We start from the raw sequence: 15512 nt of genomic DNA on the forward strand, positions 1-15512 counted from the left end.
AAAGTAGCCTTACCAAGAGGAAAGGTTACTTCTTAAGTGAAGAAGAATTGTTTGGTAATCTCATTATTGTCAGGTGTATGAGGACAGAAGAATGAGGAAAGAATAGGCCAGACTATTCGGTGTAAATGTAGGCAAAGGAAAAATGAGCCGTAACCAGAGAGGGGTGCAGTGTAGTACTGTCTGGCCAGTCAAAGAACTCAGTACCTCTAGCAGTAGTATATCAATGGGTGGCATACTGACTGCTATTGAAAAAAAAATTTTGTTTAAAGCGCAGGGAAATTATACAATTTTTTGAGATGTAAGGAGATTTTAATTCCTGTAACCCTTTAGTTTTAAAGATTATATAGTGGCTCTTTATTATTAAACTGAGAGGTATACAAGTTCAGTTTTGCTTGATTCCTAGAAGGTAGATAGATTGGGAAAGGAAGCTGCAGCTGAATTGCTTCCAAGAAGATATGCCTTCCTCTGTAATGATTTTTATTAAGTATAAAGAGAATGTTTTATAATATTTGCCAGCAGCATTGGGATACCCTAGACAAAAATAGGATAAGGGAATAACACTTGAGAGGTATAACATGATGCCCCAAAAATGGGAGCCTATGCTTCGTCAGCTTCTCATTGGTCACACTCGTTTGACACAAGTTTTTGATGACTGGCCAACATCAGCCATATTGTGATGAATGATTACAGTGAGACATTTATTGACTGAATGCCTCGCTCCTGGGAACCTAAAAGATATATATCTATTTAAGACTTGAGGTAGAGATGGCAGGTTTGTCCTTGTCAATACTAGCGACATTTTTAAATTTATTTCAGAAGCAGATCTGAAAGTTATTTAACTTTTATACTGACCTGTTTGTTTATATAGTTTTAAATTTATTTCTTTTTATAATTTGTTTATTACAAATGATAATTGTATCAATGTCAGGATGCCAGAAAACCCAAAATCAATCGGTTGATCTTATTCGACACAACTGCCAGTCGTGCAAGGTGACCAGACATTGTGTTTGCATATTATATCTAAAGGTTGACAGGAAGACCTGGAACATAGTAATTTTGACCAGTTTCTTGAGGTTAGAAGGTAGTTTGCCATTTGCCTCCCCGTATCCTACGGGAATATTGCTTCATTATTGCATGATAGATCATTCAGTTGGGTGTTGCATATCAACTTCCACTTTTGCCTATCATTTAATTGTCAACCATTGATACCAATGCAGGAAGACAGTACATCTAAATGGTTGGGAAGACTATTGACGACATCAAAATTTTGTAGTAAATATGCAGTTGCACAGATTAAGGTATGTTTCCTTTCTTCATGATGACATATCGCACCGTGGCCCTGTAGATCATTGCACCCGGTATGACAGTGCCACAAGTAATTGCCAACACAACCAAGTGGAGTTTAGTGGTTCGGCGTTCCGCAAATTATAGGAAAATATATTATGTGCATTCGTTCATGGGCACATTAACTGGTTGTAGCCTAATGCCATATGGGTAGGCCATTTCTTATGCTTTTGAAGGTTCAGACTAGCATATCTTTCTGCTGATCCATTCTGTATAATGGGACAAAAACTACAATATAAGATTTGATATAGTTTGTTGTTAAAGGAAGAGCAATTAAAATTTTTCAATATTAATCTTACCCGATGATCATGTAGCTGTCAACTCTGTTGCCCGACAGAAATCTACGGTCGGGATACGCCAGCGATCGCTATACAGGTGGGGGTGTACACAACAGCGCCATCTGTGAGCAGGTACTCAAGTACTTCTTGTCAACAAGAACTCAATTTTTCCTCTGTCGTGCCTCCGGCTAGACCTACTTGGATACGCTGTTGATTCTGGAGTTATTGTTCACGATTTGGTGATGTATTTGCTCTAGAGTTTAGCCTTCGCTATTCAGGAAGCTTTATCATTAGCTTAGCAAGCTTTTGGAATTAATTTGATTTAATTATGGTGACGAAGAGAGTATGGACTCTCTTTCACTTTTAAATGGCCGACCCTTCCCTTAGACGGAAGTGTTGGTGTCGAAGAGAGTATAGACTCTCTTTCATTTTTTTTTTATTTTATATCTCTCCGCCATTTATAGGCCTCTTCGATTAACTTTCCTTTTATTATAAACTTATAAAAATTATTTTTTTATGTTTGTTTATATGCGACCTTTCCTAATAGTAGGCGGTCCTTACTTGGAACCGAAGTTAATTAACATTGAGCTCGTCATATCGTTTTTCCTGTTAAGAATTTATGCTATTTTAATTTTAATGTTTTTGAAAGAATTTCTTTGATAAGTCTCGTACTGTTTTCAAAGTTGAACTAACGTTTTGTTTAGTCTCCGCAGTTGTTGACGTTCAGAACGTTCAACTTGCGCTCTATCGTTACGATAGAGAGAGAGTATTTCACGGTTTCACGTTGCAGTAAGAGTAAACCGATTCTAGCGTTTCGTTCATTCTTTCTTAGCTTAAATGGTTTTAATTCTATAAAGGAACTTTTTATTTGGGAAACCTTTCAGTTTTTTTCCTTTAACAAATAATATGTTTTAACGATATATATAATTGGGCTCATCTCTCAGGTTCTAAGTCAAGAGAGAGAGAGAGAGAGATAGAGACGGAGGGAGAGAGAGGAGGATAAATGTTTCGTTCAAGCGGGTAACGTTGTTCTCGTTTTTTTTTTTTTGCTCTTCTCCCTAGTCGATATAGGGGAAGAAGGTAAAACGTTTCTAGAGTTTTATTCTTGTTCCCAGGCTTTATGCGGTGAGAGATTTTAAACGTAGTTTATTTGATCTAGTGTTTAGTCTCTTTTCCAGCCACTGAATTCTTTATCTTTCATTATGTTTTTCTGTTACATTGTAATACTGTTTTCGCAATTACTACCTTTTAATGAAGGATAGGATTGCGTGTTTCAGGTACAAACCACTTAAAGTTTCGAGTTCAGTGAAATAAGTGCAAACAGAAAATCAAAAGTGATAAAGTGATATGCGCAAAGTGTTACAGTGTTGCGTTCGAGGGTTCGTCTGTTCGTGCCAGTTGTTCACCTAGTCCGATACCTCTTACAAGCTCCCAAGCCCAGGGGAGAAGTAATGTCGAAGGACTTATGGGTTCCTCAGGCCTTGATCGACGAACAGACGTTTCCCTCTGTGGTTTCGGGTGTATCTACACACGTTGCCGACGTGATCACCCCACCCACACAAAGACGAGAGAGCCCATTTATTCCTCGTCTGCGGAAGAGGTTTCTCGCAGAAACCATGGACCAAATCTTGCAGCTTTTAAGTGCAAGTCGGTCCCTTCCGCGCAAGTCCAACGGCCTAGGTGTAGCCACTGGGTCAGTTCGGACTCGCTGCAGTACGACAACTGCACACCTCCTAAGAGAGGCTAGGTGGTACCGCAACAGGCAGTAACTCCGTCTGTTGCCGCACCAGCTGTTTTAGACCCTCAGTCACAACGGACAGTAGCTCCGTTTGTTGTTGTCTTTCATAGACCCTAGTGGTCCATGCTGCAGACTATGCAGTCTCAGCTTGCTCCTTCATGCAGGAGTATCATGCTGGAAGGTTGACAATGCAGCCTGTTAACCTACAACCCGCCGAGGTTGTGCGCTCAGCAGATACTGCGGCTGCCTGCTCCCACCCTCCACCTGTGAGAGCTCCACCACCGATGCGCAGTCCACCCTGCCAGACGCATGTTCTTGCTGCACCATCTGCTAACATGCGTGAGCTACCGCATCAGCAGTGGGAAGGTTCTGTAGAGCTGCCGGGTTCCAGCACTATGCGGCTTTCTCCGCAGCCCATGCAGCATGCTCTGCATACCTTACAGCATGCTCTGCATACCTTACAGCATGCTCTGCATACCTTACAGCATGCTCTGCATACCTTACAGCATGCTCTGCATACCTTACAGCATGCTCTGCAATCCTTACAGCATGCTCTGCATACCTTACAGCATGCTCTGCATACCTTACAGCATGCTCTGCATACCATACCGCATGCTCCTCAACCCACCGCAGCCCCTCCCACGCACCAGCACTCAGCTTTTGTTGTTGCCAGCTCCCACACTCCGACTGCGGAGAAGGTTGACGATGCACCCGTGGGCCTACACCTCCCACGGTTGTGCGCCCGGCATGGCTTCCTGCTCTCACACTCTTGTTGTGAGAGCTCCTCCACCCATGCACAGTCAACCCTGCCAGATGTATGATGACTCCCACACACAGAGCACTCCGTTGCCGTGCGGGAGCTACCACAAGCTGCCGTGTTTTGACACGGTGTGTCAGCCTCCGCAACACACTGTGGTTACCGCCACTCGCCAGCAGCAAACTAGTCAGGCAGGAGTTGAGGCTTCCCCACACAACTTTGGTTGTTGCCAACTCACAACTGTCATGCAGTTACATGACGTTGCCTTCTGGTCTGCTACTTATACACCAGTGCTGTATGTCCTCACGCTCCTGTTGTGGTTGACAGTTCAGTTTTTGACAGTTCACAGACTGTCAAGCAGTTTCATAACGTTGCCTTCTGGTCTGCTGCTTTTGCACCAGTGAAACCCTCACTGAGAGAACTTAGCTTTTCTCGGATATGGTTCCTGTAGATGAGAAAGTGCTGTTCTCCCTCCTTCTGATATTCCCTTGAGGACTCTGTCATTTGGAGAGGAGCCTTAAGCTGCTTAGCCTCCTATGGACTTTTATTTAAGCATAACATGCTTCCAGGGAGGGTAAATGGTTCCGCTTCAGTCGCTAACCCCGTCTGTTGCCACACCTGCTCCCATAGACCTTGAGCTTTGTTGCAAGACATGCAGTCCAAGCTTAGTCCTTGATAGAGGATTTTTTTACGGAGTCAGTGTGTCACTGGGAAGACGTTCAACAACCAGCAGAGGTGACTTGTTGTGACGCAGTGCGGCAACCTCAGCAACCCGATAAGGAGTTGTCTGTACTACCCAGACAGTCTAGACAGTTTCGGGTTGTCGCTGTACTTCCTCGCTTCCCCATGGTTGACAGTTCACAGACTGTGCAGCAGTACCATGATCTTGTGTCCGGCTCCGTCAGACGACTGGCTTTTAAGAGCTCCCACAAGTCGTCGCTGTCTGGAGAATCTCAGATGGACTATGGATCTGACCAAGGAACTGGGCCTCCTGGTCAATTTAGAGAAGTCCCAGCTCGTCCCATCCCAGACCATTGTCTACCTGGGTATGGAGATTCAGAGTCGAGCTTTTCGGGCTTTTCCGTCGGCCCCAAGGATCAACCAAGCCCTAGAATGCATCCAGAGCATGCTGAGAAGGAACCGATGCTCAGTCAGGCAGTGGATGAGTCTAACAGGGACACTTTCATCGCTGGCCCTGTTCATCGAGTTAGGGAGACTCCACCTCCGCCCCCTTCAGTATCATCTAGCTGCTCACTGGATAAAGGACATGACGCTAGAGACGGTCTCAGTTCCTGTTTCCGAAGAGATGAGGTCTACTCTAACGTGGTGGAAGAACAGCTTTCTTCTCAAGGAAGGTCTACCTTTGGCTGTTCAGAACCCCGACCGCCGTCTCTTCTCGGACGCATCAGACACGGGCTGGGGTGCGACATTGGACGGACAGGAATGCTCGGGAACATGGAATCAGGAGCAAAGGACACTTCACATCAATTGCAAGGAGTTGTTGGCGGTTCATCTGGCCTTGATAAACTTCAAGTCCCTCCAGCTAAACAAGGTGGTGGAGGTGAACTCCGACAACACCACAGCCTTGGCTTACATCTCCAAGCAGGGAGGGACTCATTCGAGGAAGTTGTTCGAGATCGCAAGGGACCTCCTCATCTGGTCAAAAGATCGAAAGCTCACGCTGGTAACGAGGTTCATTCAGGGCAATATGAATGTCATGGCAGATCGCCTCAGCCGGAAGGGTCAGGTCATCCCCACAGAGCGGACCCTTCACAAGAATGTTTGCAGCAGACTTTGGGCCCTGTGGGGTCAGCCAACCATAGATCTGTTCGCTACCTCGATGACCTAGAGGCTCCCGTTGTATTGTTCTCCGATTCCAGACCCAGCAGCAGTTCACGTGGATGCTTTTCTGCTGGATTGGTCCCATCTCGACCTGTATGCATTCCCGCCGTTCAAGATTGTCAACAGGGTACTTCAGAAGTTCGCCTCTCACAAAGGGACACGGCTGACGTTGGTTGCTCCCCTCTGGCCCGCGAGAGAATGGTTCACAGAGGTACTGCAATGGCTGGTCGACATTCCCAGGACTCTTCCTCTAAGAGTGGACCTTCTACGTCAACCTCACGTAAAGAAGGTACACCCAAACCTCCACGCTCTTCGTCTGACTGCCTTCAGACTATCGAAAGACTCTCAAGAGCTAGAGGCTTTTCGAAGGAGGCAGCCAGAGCGATTGCCAGAGCAAGGAGGACATCCACTCTCAGAGTCTATCAGTCTAAATGGGAAGTCTTCCGAAGCTGGTGCAAGGCCAATGCAGTTTCCTCAACCAGTACCACTGTAACCCAGATTGCTGACTTCCTGTTACATCTAAGGAACGTAAGATCCCTTTCAGCTCCTACGATCAAGGGTTACAGAAGTATGTTGGCAGCGGTTTTCCGCCACAGAGGCTTGGATCTTTCCACCAACAAAGATCTACAAGACCTCCTTAGGTCTTTTGAGACCTCAAAGGAACGTCGGTTGTCCACTCCAGGCTGGAATCTAGACGTGGTCCTAAGGTTCCTTATGTCATCAAGATTTGAACCTCTCCAATCAGCCTCTTTTAAGGACCTCACATTAAAAACTCTTTTCCTCGTGTGCTTGGCAACAGCTAAAAGAGTAAGTGAGATCCACGCCTTCAGCAGGAACATAGTTTTCACATCTGAAACGGCTACATGTTCCTTGCAGCTCGGTTTTTTGCTAAAAACGAGCTTCCTTCACGTCCTTGGCCTAAGTCGTTCGAGATCCCAAGCCTGTCCAACTTGGTGGGGAACGAACTGGAGAGAGTACTTTGCCCAGTTAGAGCTCTTAGGTACTATCTAAAAAGGTCAAAACCTTTACGAGGACAATCAGAAGCCTTATGGTGTGCTATCAAGAAGCCTTCTCTTCCAATGTCTAAGAACTCAGTTTCTTACTACATCAGGCTTCTGATTAGGGAAGCACATTCTCATCTGAAGGAAGAAGACCTTGCTTTGCTGAAGGTAAGGACACATGAAGTGAGAGCTGTGGCTACTTCAGTGGCCTTCAAACAGAACCGTTCTCTGCAGAGTGTTATGGATGCAACCTATTGGAGAAGCAAGTCAGTGTTCGCATCATTCTATCTCAAAGATGTCCAGTCTCTTTACGAGAACTGCTACACCCTGGGACCATTCGTAGCAGCGAGTGCAGTAGTAGGTGAGGGCTCAGCCACTACATTCCCATAATCCCATAACCTTTTTTAACCTTTCTCTTGAATACTTTTTATGGGTTGTACGGTCGGCTAAGAAGCCTTCCGCATCCTTGTTGATTTGGCGGGTGGTCAATTCTTTCTTGAGAAGCGCCGAGGTTAGAGGTTGTGATGAGGTCCTTTAGTATGGGTTGCAGCCCTTTATACTTCAGCACCTAAGAGTTGTTCAGCATCCTAAGAGGACCGCTACGCTCAGTAAGGAAGACGTACTTAATAAAGGCAGAGTAATGGTTCAAGTCGTCTTCCTTACCAGGTACTTATTTATTTTATGTTATTTTTGAATAACTAATAAAATGAAATACGGGATACTTAGCTTCTTTGTTAACATGTATGCTGGTCTCCACCCACCACCCTGGGTGTGAATCAGCTACATGATCATCGGGTAAGATTAATATTGAAAAATGTTATTTTCATTAGTAAAATAAATTTTTTAATATACTTACCCGATGATCATGAATTTAAGGACCCGCCCTTCCTCCCCATAGAGAACCAGTGGACCGAGGAGAAAATTGAGTTCTTGTTGACAAGAAGTACTTGAGTACCTGCTCACAGATGGCGCTGTTGTGTACACCCCCACCTGTATAGCGATCGCTGGCGTATCCCGACCGTAGATTTCTGTCGGGCAACAGAGTTGACAGCTACATGATCATCGGGTAAGTATATTCAAAAATTTATTTTACTAATGAAAATAACATTTTTGTAAACCCAGATTTTGTTGGTATCCTGAGTCCAAAACACCCACATACATCTTATTTACTTGCACACTTGCCTACAACAGGTTATAGAATACTATGAAGAAAGAAATATGGTAAATAAGGTGAATTGCAAGTAAAGAAGCAATGGGATTTTTAAAATCTGACAAAAAGTTTTGTTTTTCTCTACAAATACAATACAGCATATTGTATGCTTCAGATTCTATTCGTTTTTTTTTCTTATCCCTGGGGTCATGTCTAGTTTTCTTAATGCCTAAAGGCAAAATAGAATAGCAATTATCATTGTCCTCTTTGACAGACAGTGGGTGATGAAATGTAAGTTTCTGAATGCTGCAGAGAACGTATAATCAATATTCATAAAGTACAAACAATATATTCCTTTATGCTAAAGATTACTGCAAAAAGTATAGAATTAAATTTCCATTTTTTTTTTCTTTTCAGATGGAAAATGTCGAAGCAATGGGTCGAGTTTTAGACCCTTCTCAGCCTTGGGTAAAGGATTCTAGAGGGCGCCATACAAACTTAGCTGCTTTATTGGACTGGCCAGATCTTGATTCAGATGAGGAGGTAAGAAATGTATAGTCCACACAATGAGGATATTTATTAACTTCACGACTAATAGCCTCTCAATTTGTCAAAAATGTCCAGTGTAGCTTTTGTTATTTTATTTATGAACTCTTGACTACAAAATCATTCATAGAAGAACTTTTTTGCCATGATAATGAGCAAAAGGATCTAAAGCTGGTTTCTTAAAGAAAAATTTCTCGTTACACCCATGCCACAATTTTTCTTTCTTTCTTTCTCTCTCTTTTTTTTTTTTTTTTTATCGTACACTGTTAAATGTGTTCTTATGAACTATTAGTATTCAGTATCATTATATATTGTACATTTTCAAGAGGGGACCCATGCTTTATGAAATTCACTACAAATTATAATTGTCTTTTATTTATATACAAGTCTTGATGCATTTTTTTGTTCCAACTATACCTGGCATATTTGAAATTACATATACAGGCATTAAGAACTATCATATTAAGAGAACAATCTGTGTATCATTACTGTAATGTTGTAAGGCTCTTTACCCTTTCTTGTGATCCTAACTCTTCCTTCATCATGTTTTCATATATATGGTTATTGTATCAATGTCTCCTGCTACTTTCATCAGTCACTAGTCAATCTAGAGGTTTCTAGTGTTTTTCCATATGCCGGCATTCTGCACATCTTCTAACCTCGTCAGATGTTACATCTTTATAGTTCCTTCTGTCAAGCCAACATCCTCCAGTCCATAATTATTTCATCCTTTGAAATATTTTGAAATACTCCCCAAATCTTTCTCCAATATATCTTTATTATCAATTTAAAGTACTCCCATTTCTACCCACTGTATATTTATCCCTTTGACATTTTCCTTTCATTTTTTACCCAATTTCCTGTTCTAAATATATTCTTTACAATGTTGTATTTAGATAATGATTCTGTTCTCCCTAAATCCTCTTCTTTGCCCTTACCTGTCATTTAGCCATCCTCCTCTTCTTGTATACATCTCTCAAATTATAACGTATCTGTCCTGTACCAGAATTTGGAGACTTTTTCTCTCTGTTATTCATAGTACATTACTATTCCAACATCAGTTTGGATGCAATTAAAATTTAAATTGGATTTGTTCCGTAACCGAAATACAAACCACGCTATTTACATAGGGTTTTCTTTCGGCGTAGCTGAAATGACAAGCCATTAGATTTTTAACTAGGGTTAACTACCCCCCGCTAGTTAGCAGGGGGTAGGGAAGGGGTAGCTTGCTACCCCCCCCCCCCCCACACACACACCTGTGAGTTGTCTCACTTCACTTTTGGCTCGGACGAAGTACAGACGTTGCTGTTTTCGTCCTCATTATTGACAGCCTTAATTTGTTTTTTTGCTTTTTCTAGTTCTGTGTGTTTGGAAGTTGGCCTCAACCGTTGTCTTCGTTATGCGCAAGTGCCCTGGACTCGCTGGCCGCCCTTGTGGGACCTTCATGTCAGCGGAGGACACCGATCCTCACACCCTTTGCCCACAGTGCCGAGGCCGACGGTGTGATAGGAAGAATACTTGCAGTGAGTGTAGGGAGTGGTCTGCCTCCCAGTGGGAGAAGTTCGGCTGCCGGCGTAAGAAGAAGTCCAAGAGAGACCATTCTCCTTCAGGGGCAACCTTGAAGAAGGAAAGCTTTAAGGACTCCTCTTCCGCCACCCGAACCTCCTCCGAAGTTCCCACTCGATCGGTCTCTCGTGAGAGACTGCCGAGTGGTAGCGCAGGCCCTAGTGGTGTTTCCCGACCTCGGGGTGCGGGAGAGGGCGTTGCCTCCCTTAGCGTGGCAGCTCCCTGTTCTCCTCCGGGGGAGGATAATTTGGAATTTGATGAATATGACCAAACTGTGTCTAATAATGATTTGTTCCAGCTTTGGGCTTCCTTGGGGCTTAAGGGTTCGCCCTCCAAGGAAGCCCTGTTTGACATGATCCAGTTGGGGGCTGAGGTCAAACAGTCGCCGGTAATACCGGAGGTCTTCCCTTCGGATTTTGTCGACACTGTTTTGGCCGAGCCTTCTGACGGGTCTGGTCAAACCCTTGATATTGCTCCTGTTGCGGACATTGCTGATGGCTCTCCGCCCCCCTCCGAAGATCCTCCGAGGGGGGAGGGGAGTCCCACGGTCTCTCCTGCGGGCGGGTCTCCCCCTCGGGGGAGCGCGCTGACAGAGACTCCTCTTCGGAGGACTGATGACCCGGACGCCCTTCCTCGTGGTCGTATTCGACGTAAGGCCCGCCGGCCTCTTCGCAGCAGAGGACTTCCTTCTCCCTATAAGGGAGTTAGGAGGCGCCTCTTTGGGTCGTCCTCTCCTGATCCTCCCCCTAAGGAGGAGCCCCCCCCGTCAGGAGCAGCCCATCACAGCAGCGCCCCTTGACCTCTCCGCGGATCGTTCACGATCCCCTACGCCTGCCAGACCTTCCAACCTGCCTTCTCCGTTCCTGGCTGCAGATGCGATTTGGGCGCCTTCTCACCCTGTTATCCAACAGGCACCGATCCCTTCGGGGAAAATGGACTCTACTCACGGTGTGGGTAAGTCCCTTGCGCGTCACGGTTCCCCTGCGCGCCCACCTGCGCGTTCGCGTGCATTAGCGCTCAAGCGCTTCCCAGAGTTACAGTCTTTGGACTTAACTCGCCAGCGCTCTCCTGCTCGGCAGCGATCACCTGCTCGCCAGCGCTCTCCTGCGCGGCAGCGATCACCTGCTCGCCAGCGTTCTCCTTCTCGCAGGTCTCCTGCGAAGCAACGCCCTCTTGTTCCTGATGTGCGCAAGGTGCACCCACGTTCTCTTGAGCGCTATCGTTCTCCTGTGTGCAGCCGCGCTACTGCTCAGCCTGTTCCTGATGTGAGCCCAGCGCGCCAACGATCACCACCGCGTCCACGATCGCTTGATCTAGACTTAGGCAAGGGTACCATCCCTTTGCCTCGCCCACGCGCCCCTGCCCGCCCTTCTGCTCCGGTGCAACAGCGAGCCAAAGCTCCTGTTCGCAAGCGTTCGCCTGCGCGTTCGTCTCCGTCCACCTCTTCAGAGGTGCGCAGTAATCTTACTACGCGCCAACGATCTCCTGCGTGTTCACGCGATCACTCGCTTGTGCGCAAACGCTCTCCTGAACGCCATCGCCCTCTTAAGTCTGATCGCCCCAGGTCTCCGACTCGCCCGTGCGATAAATCGCCTGTGCGCAGTCGTTCGCTTGTCCGTGGTATGCGCCGTCGTTCTCCGAAGTACACGCGACATCGCTCGCCATCGCGCCAGCGCTCTCTGCCTGGCAAACGCTCGCCAAGTCGGTCGCGACTTTTTTCGCCTGATCATCGCCGTTCTCCTACACGCCGCCGACGGTCGCCTAGTGCTCAGCGCACACCTTCCCCTGCGCGATCTCGTGCCCCTTCACGTGCTCGCCAACGCGACCGCTCACCAACACGCCATCGTGTCCCTTCGCCCGCGCGCCCACTCGCCCGCAAGCGAACGCTCCCATGCGCATTCTTCCACGCGCGGCAATGCGCCCGCGCTTCGGAAATTCCCCGCTCGCGATTCCTCGAATGCCTTTTCGCGTGAGAACCGCCACGATCCCCATTCTCGCAGTGATCATCAGCGCGGCAAACCTACAGGGACACGGACTTCCAGATCAGCCTCTGGATCGCCACCGCGCAAGCATAGGATTACCTACCAGGACCAGGACCAGGAAGGATCTACGGAGAGGTCCATATAACATTCTTTTTCCTCTTCTTTTCAGGCAGGGCCTGTGGCGTCCACTCCGAAGGGTCAGGAGATCACCTTCCCTCCAGCGGGGATAACTGACACAGCGTCAGTTACCCGTCAGCCTTGGTTCCGTCACATAATGAACACAGTGTTTCAGGCTGTGAAGCCTGCCCTCATTGATTTGGGACTTAAACCAACGGCAGACTCATCCCCGCTGAAGAGAAGGAGAGGAGTAGACTTCGTGGTGAGTTCTCCTCGGGAGAAGTTGGCTCCCAAGAGGTCGGTCAGGAGGACTCCTACGCCTTCTCCTACGCGTGCTGTTTCTCCTTCTCCTGTGGACAAGGTTTCCCCGTCCTCAGGAGAGTCCAGCGAGGCAGGGTTGTCTCCCACGGCACCAATGGGAGGAACCCCTCCTCTTCGGAGAGAAGCTGCTCTCGAGGAAGCCCCCTTCCGGACCTCTTTGCTGGAGTCTTGTATTCCTCCTAGGAGGGAGCCCAAGGACTGCCAAGACGATTCCTAAATCGTCATCCAGGATACGTCCAGAGCCAACTAGACCCCGGGAGGACGTCCACGTATCTCCCCAAGATGAGCCTTTGGGGACCGGAGACTTAGCTGCCAGTCCGCAAGGAGGAGACCAGTTCGAGTCGGAACACGCTTTCTGGCAGGTCCTAGGCTTGATGAGGCAACTCAACAAGTTTAAGGACCCGGAGACTGCCCCTCGTGAGGGCAAGGACACGGTGCTAGACCAAGTCTACGGCACCCAGAAACCCCCTAAGTCCAGCGCAGCTTTGCCTTGGTCCAAAGGGGTGAAAGGGGCCAGGGACAGGGTCGAAGCCCAGCTCTCCGCGCTCCCCTCTTCCGGTCGTTCTTTTGCCGGGTTCAAACTCCTCCCGCCTCCTCGGGTACATCAGAGGAGGTACTTTGAGATCATGGGGGAGTCCACTATGGCCCTTCCGCTCCATCATTCCGTGGAAGAGCTGACCAGGGGAACTCCTCTCGAGAAGCTCTCCGCCCGTCAGGTGACGTTCTCGGCGTCGGAGATCCTGAACCTTGAGAAGGTCGCGAAGAGTGCCATGCAGGCAACTTCGTGGCTGGACATTTGGCTGGGATCTCTAGGCATCCTATTGCACTCTGATGATCTGTCCAAAGAGAGCAATAGGAAGGCTTTGGAGACCTTCCTCTCGGGCACGCGTTCGATCGAGTTCCTCGCTCACCAGGTTGGTAACCTGTGGGCTAACTCGATCCTCAAGCGTCGCGACGCAGTGGCCGAGAGGTTCCATCCGAAGGTCCCCGCCGTGGACGTCTGCAGGCTCAGGCACTCCTCCATTACTGGGAGGGATCTGCTTGAGCCCAAGGACATAGAACGAACAGCCGAGAGGTGGAGGAGATCGAATCAAGATTCTCTCCTCCAGAGGGCCCTGACATCTCGGCCCTACAAGCCTCCGGCACCTCAACAGCAACAGCAGCCTCGCAAGATACCGAAGCAGGCTCCGGCAGCTAAGACGGGTGTCTAAGCCGCAGCCCTTTCAGACCAAGGACAGAAGGCGCGGCAAGTTCTCTAGGGGAGGTAAGAATCCTAGAGGCAGCGGCCGAGGCCGCAACCGCTAGGATTGGCAATCCCCCTGCGTGTCCACCTGTGGGGGGATGCCTGAAAAGTTGCGTGCACAGATGGCAGCAACTTAGGGCCGATTCTTGGACGGTCTCTGTGATTGGCCAAGGTTATCGCGTCCCATTCACGGCATCTCCACCTCCCCTGACAGCAAATCCAGTGTCGTTGAACTCCTATGCCATGGGATCGGCAAAGGGGTTAGCCTTTCGGGCAGAAGTCGAGACCATGCTCAAGAAGGATGCTCTCCAGGAGGTCGACGACGGCTCCCCAGGCTTCTTCAGTCGACTCTTTCTTGTAAAGAAGGCGTCTGGTGGCTGGAGACCGGTCATCGATCTCTCAGCCCTGAACAAGTATGTCAAGCAAACTTCGTTCAGCATGGAGACAGCAGACACGGTCAGACTTGCAGTGAGACCGCAAGACTTCATGTGCACACTGGATCTGAAGGACGCGTACTTCCAGATCCCAATCCATCCGTCTTCCAGGAAGTACTTGAGATTCAGCCTAGACAGCAAGATCTACCAGTTTAAGGTGCTGTGTTTCGGTCTCTCCACAGCTCCTCAGGTGTTCACCAGAGTGTTCGCACTAATTTCATCTTGGGCGCACAGGAACGGCATACGTCTCCTCCGTTATCTGGACGACTGGCTGATCCTGGCAGACTCGGAGTCGACCCTTCTTCGACATCGAGACAGGCTTCTGGAGGTTTACCGAGATCTGGGAATCGTGGTAAACCTCGAGAAGTCCTCTCTGCTCCCGACGAAACGACTGGTATATCTAGGCATGATTTTAGACACCGATCTCCACAGAGCCTTTCCACCATTCTGTCTGATGAGAAGGGTGCTCAACAAGACCAGACTATCGGTCAATCTCTCCATGACTCTTGTAGCTCCGCTGTGGCATCACGCGGAATGGTTCCCGGACCTTCTGCAGCTCCTGACGTAGCTTCCGAGGGAACTCCCCCCACGACACGAGCTACTCAGACAACTACACTGCAACATCTTCCACAAGGCCGTAGCGTCGCTTCGGCTTCACGCCTGGAGACTATCCAGCGTCTCCTCACGGAGAGAGGATTTTCGCAAGTCCTCTATCGGAGTCTACCAGGCGAAGTAGAAAGTCTTCTGTGGTTGGTGTCGTGAGAGGGGTATCTCTCCGCTCGATGCCACTATTCCAGCAATAGCGGAGTTCCTTGTGTATTTACGGGAGGAAATGCGCCTTTCAGTTCCGGCGGTGAAAGGCTATCGCTCAGCCTTAAGCCTGGCTTTTAGGCTGAAAGGAGTGGACATTTCCTCTTCGTTAGAACTTTCTCTACTCATACGCAGCTATGAGCTTACCTGCCCTCAGTCAGAAGTAAGACCTCCTCCTTGGAACGTGGTTCAGGTCTTCAGGGCTCTGAAGAGAGCCCCGTTTGAACCATTACGCCAGGAGTCTGATCGCCACCCGTCTTGGAAGACGGCTTTCCTGCTCGCTTTGGCCTCAGCCAAGCGGGTCAGTGAACTTCATGGTCTTTCTTATGACGTCGCCCATTCAAGGGGATGGGGGAAGGTAACGTTCAGGTTCGTCCCTGAGT

General features: G+C 48.2%; 1 protein-coding gene across 3 annotated transcripts in view; it reads left to right on the top strand.

Moving 5' to 3' along the window:
- LOC137618052 (ankyrin repeat and IBR domain-containing protein 1-like) overlaps window positions 1–15512 on the top strand; it is a 177046-nt gene that overhangs the window by 128305 nt on the left and 33229 nt on the right. For all 3 annotated transcript variants that reach the window (XM_068347999.1, XM_068348001.1, XM_068348000.1), the window contains exon 15: window positions 8528–8653. In XM_068347999.1, the coding sequence (XP_068204100.1) occupies window positions 8528–8653 (126 nt within the window). The remainder of the gene's footprint in view (window positions 1–8527; window positions 8654–15512) is intronic.

This window comes from Palaemon carinicauda, chromosome 24 (assembly GCF_036898095.1).
Source record: "Palaemon carinicauda isolate YSFRI2023 chromosome 24, ASM3689809v2, whole genome shotgun sequence".
In the NCBI taxonomy this organism is placed as follows: domain Eukaryota; kingdom Metazoa; phylum Arthropoda; class Malacostraca; order Decapoda; family Palaemonidae; genus Palaemon; species Palaemon carinicauda.